General features: G+C 38.2%; 1 protein-coding gene across 1 annotated transcript in view; it reads left to right on the forward strand.

Moving 5' to 3' along the window:
• Positions 1 to 4288, forward strand: part of dnai4 (dynein axonemal intermediate chain 4) — a 196453-nt gene that overhangs the window by 160270 nt on the left and 31895 nt on the right. Inside the window, exons 11-12 of the mRNA XM_037681975.1 lie at positions 3426 to 3550; positions 3686 to 3784. Of these exons, the coding sequence (XP_037537903.1) occupies positions 3426 to 3550; positions 3686 to 3784 (224 nt within the window). The remainder of the gene's footprint in view (positions 1 to 3425; positions 3551 to 3685; positions 3785 to 4288) is intronic.

The raw sequence follows: 4288 nt of genomic DNA on the forward strand, positions 1-4288 counted from the left end.
GTTCTCCTGCGTCTCCCCTGAGCTTTCCTGAGTCCTCCCTGAGTTTCCCTTTGAGCCATCCGTTTTCATGTAAGTCTTGCTGCCACGTCAGCTATTATTTTGTTCTTTATTTACTATTAAAATACTTATTTTTGTAATCTGCCGAGTTGAGTCCTGTCTGCACAATTGGGTTCGTTCCTGTCCAACAAATCCTGACAATTTATACAGCACTCTAATAGATCTCTACAAAGCCAATTGAACAAATCATTCTAAAGAGACTAGTCAGTGCTTTATCACATTCATACATCGATGGGACACACATCGAAGGCAATGAGGGGTTCAGTGTCTTGCTCAGGGAAACTTCGGCATGTGACCGCTGGTAGATTTGAACCCCCATCTCTTGCATTGGAGGACAACTGCTCTAAGCACTTTGCCACAACCACCCACCACTCAATGACCACTAGATGCCATCAGCTTACTTGCAGGTTTTGGTATAATGGATGTGTCCTCTTCTCTGCATTTGGACCGTGATTGGGGTTGTGAGACCTGAGATTTTTGGATCATGTTTGTAAGATGCTGGACATCTCTGTGTTGTTGGTCATTTTCTTCTCTCATATTGTGAAGACATCTGAATACTTTAGATGACGATGCCAACTCATCAGTTGGAAGGTGCTGCCTTGGATTGTAGTGGACCTCTTAGTCTTGAAGATATGATGGCGGGTGCTTGATCTCTGTAGCCAGTCAACATCTCTTGTATCTCTCTCATATGGCCTGGGCATATTGACTGTTGTGGTTGCTCAATCCAGCTCGAAGGACCATAAATTGTAATGAGGACTGTAACTGGTTTATATGAGTATTAGCAATCACTTCGGGGTGTCAGGTCAGGACAGCAATTATATATGTCCAGGTGAGTTGAGTTAAAAAAAGATAATGTCCAGGTTCTGGGTTTAACTTGAACTGGTCTTTATTTAGGCTTGAAAACAAACATTATCACTCCATTGTGGTTGAGTGTGTGTTTGTGTGTGTGTGTGTGTGTGTGTGGGTGTGTGTGTGTGTGTGTGTGTGGTTTACTACAAGAGAATAAACAAAATATAAATTATAAGTACTAGTTTATGAGAACTCTTCATATTACAATGCAACTTAAATGTCCACATGGGAATAAACATAACTAAGACCTGGTTGATAATTAGCAATGGAAATGTACAGCCTAAATGCACATAAAATAACTATCACATTTACCAGTTCTTAAATCAACATAAAGTATACATCACACAACAATGTACAGCATTGCAGTTGGAAAATATAAGCCACAGACATGAACTGCAGCATATACACAAGCCTAGGCCTATAGGCCTCAAATAAGTAATGCTAGGTGGCTAGCAGTTAGCTTCTACAAAATACTCAGAAAAAGGCCTCAAACAATCATTGCACTTAACTTAATTTTGCTATGCACTGTTTTTATTATTTTTAGTGATCTTAATGTTTTAACAACTGTTTTATGTGTTTAAATATTCTTGATTTTATATGTACAGCACTTTGTGGCAGCTGCGGTTGTTTTAAAGGGCTTTATAAATAAAGTATTATTATTATTATTATTAACATAACTTTGTCAAATACAGCTTTGAGCTTATACAGGACAAGAATAGAGCAAAAAAAATTGTTACTTACTTCCAATAGATGCACACAGGTAATGAAATTAACCAAACATGTCTGTTTCATGTCATAACTCTCTGAATAATGGACAAGATCACCCTTTATTGGTCGACTAGTGGTGGAACCAAGTGACAGAAATAAGAACTACAAAAAACAATCCTAAACTACAAACATAGTAAATCCCAGGACAAAAAAACAATCAAATAACAGTCTTTTGTACAGATGCTAAACAGTACTGCATTTTAGCAGAAAATGTAGAGTCCATGGTCGGTGTTGAATGATGGAAAAAATTTGGTGAAGAAGGTAAAACTTGTTACCAAGTACACCCTGGACATGTCCAAGTCCATCACAGTAATACAAAAAATAAAACGGATTTTAGGAACAATACAAAAAAAATGCTAGAGGGTCATTAGCAGTGGTTAATTTGAGCTGGATCCTGCCGGAACAAGATCCGGGAACTCCCTCATTTTCACTGTGTGCATTCCGGCAACTGTTCGTTCGGATCCGTCAGCTCATATCTCCGCCCATAAAAGTTCAAAGTCATTGCGCATTTTTATTTTGATTATTTATTAAGAATACAACGACAGGAGATGTTGTCCATGTCTCTGGTGTGGATATTACTGCTGCAGCAGGTGCAACAGCTCGTGCACACGCTGCTGCCAGCAGAGACGCTGATTGCATGTCCCGCGGGGATGAAGCGTCTTCATCCACCTTCAGCTGTGTCTCAGAAACCAAAGCAGCACAAACAAGCACAATCATAGCACTATCCACTCATTGTATTTACTGGAATTTTTGACGTGGGTGGGGTGTCAGCTTCACCTGCTCAGCTGTGCGCCCTGCAGACAGTGCACGTTTTACGCACAGAAGCGTCTCCAGACAGCTCTGCAGAGCCCACAACTGCTAATGTGTCAGAACTCATGCATATATTTCAAAGATAATAAATAAAAAAAAGCTTACAGTAAAAAAAAAAAAAAAAAAAACGAGTGAATTGTTTGAGGTGTATTATTCACATCACGTTTCAAAATTAATCAAAATAACAGCGATCAAAATGTTAAAAAGACAGTCCAATTTATTATGTAAAATAAATGGAAGGATGAATTGTCAGTGGACAACAGAGAATTGAAGCACCTGAAGGCAGTGGTGATAGAGATTGGAGCAGAACAATGTGCAGGACTGAATTCAGCTGAGAAGAGTTCGGGTCGGACATTGAAGTTTATATTTGTGTGTGTGTGTGTGTTGAACAAACAGACATTTGTCCGCAGAAAAAAACTCTGATAACTGCATGAAATTTTATAAACAGTGTGTACTCTTTGTCCTGTGCATGAACTTAAGCCTAAAGCAATTATTAGCAGATTATAAAAGCATAACACACATACAATTTCACTACATGGCCTTTTCCAGGTCAGTTTAAAAAAGGCTTACTGTGTAACTGATAAAAGCTGGCCTTTACTACAGTCTTGTTTAGTCAAACTTCCAATCCTTGTCAAAAGACGCCCAGAATATTTTTTAACTCTAATTATTTGACCAATAACAGATTGAATTACATCTTGTTGGGAAAAACAAATATATGTCTTTTAATGTGAATATTGTTTAACTCCCAAGATCTAAAACAGCAAAAAAAAAGAAAAATCAGACACACAGGAAAAAAAAACATACAGTGACGTAGTTTGAGAGCTACTGATCTAACAGATGAGGAAGCATGAGCGCGTCATGATTTGTGGCTGTTAATCCAACACCATGATGACTTTTCACCTCGAGGCGTTCACTAATATTCTAATGTTTTTTTTCTGTAGAGCTGATGGAGCTGAAGAGGATCAACCAAACAAAGAGGAAGGATGGAGTGAACACAACAGAAACAACAACAGGATGTGTGTTTTCTGCTCTGACTCCTGGGCTGTGTTTTGACTTTCACCCCACAGTAAGTTGCTGCAGACTTTTGTCAAATACTGAACACTGAACCAAGTCCAGTTGTGGTGCCACAAAGACTTGACATGCAGTTTTAGTGTTCAGCCTGGATTAGCCCTCTCTCCTGTGTGACACTGTGTTTCTGCAGGACCCCAGCATCTATTTGGTTGGTACATGGGAAGGACCCATCCACAAGTGCTCCTGCTCCAACACTCAGCAGGTTTTAAGAACTTACAAGAAACACGTTGTAAGTCTGACACCGGTAAAATTTCTCATGAACCACTTGACAGATTTTAATGAAACTCAAACGGTCTTCATATCTTCTGATCAGCATTAGTCAACACAAAAATCTGTAAAAGTAATATCTCCCTGCATCCTCGGCTTCAAATGATAACTTGGATGTGACATTTGTTTTTTGGTTATTTAAGAATCCCCATTAGTTTCTATCATAGTAGAGACTATTCTTTCTGGGGTCCACACCAAAAACATAGAAATTACATCACGCTTTTACCAACATACATAATACAAACATAATAAAATTCCTAAGATAAAAACAAATTCACAATATAAAAATTCAAACCAGCAGTCTCAATAACAACATTTTACAAGCATTACAAAATGACAAAATAAAACACACAGGAATTAAAAACACTAAAATTCAACAATTCCAAAGTTAAAAACAATCTTCATTTCTATTATAAATTTATCATTTCCATCCATCCATCCATCCATCCATCCATCCATCCATCCA

The sequence above is a fragment of the Nematolebias whitei genome, chromosome 9 (genome assembly GCF_014905685.2).
Source record: "Nematolebias whitei isolate Nwh7 chromosome 9, NemWhi1, whole genome shotgun sequence".
Lineage (NCBI taxonomy): Eukaryota > Metazoa > Chordata > Actinopteri > Cyprinodontiformes > Rivulidae > Nematolebias > Nematolebias whitei.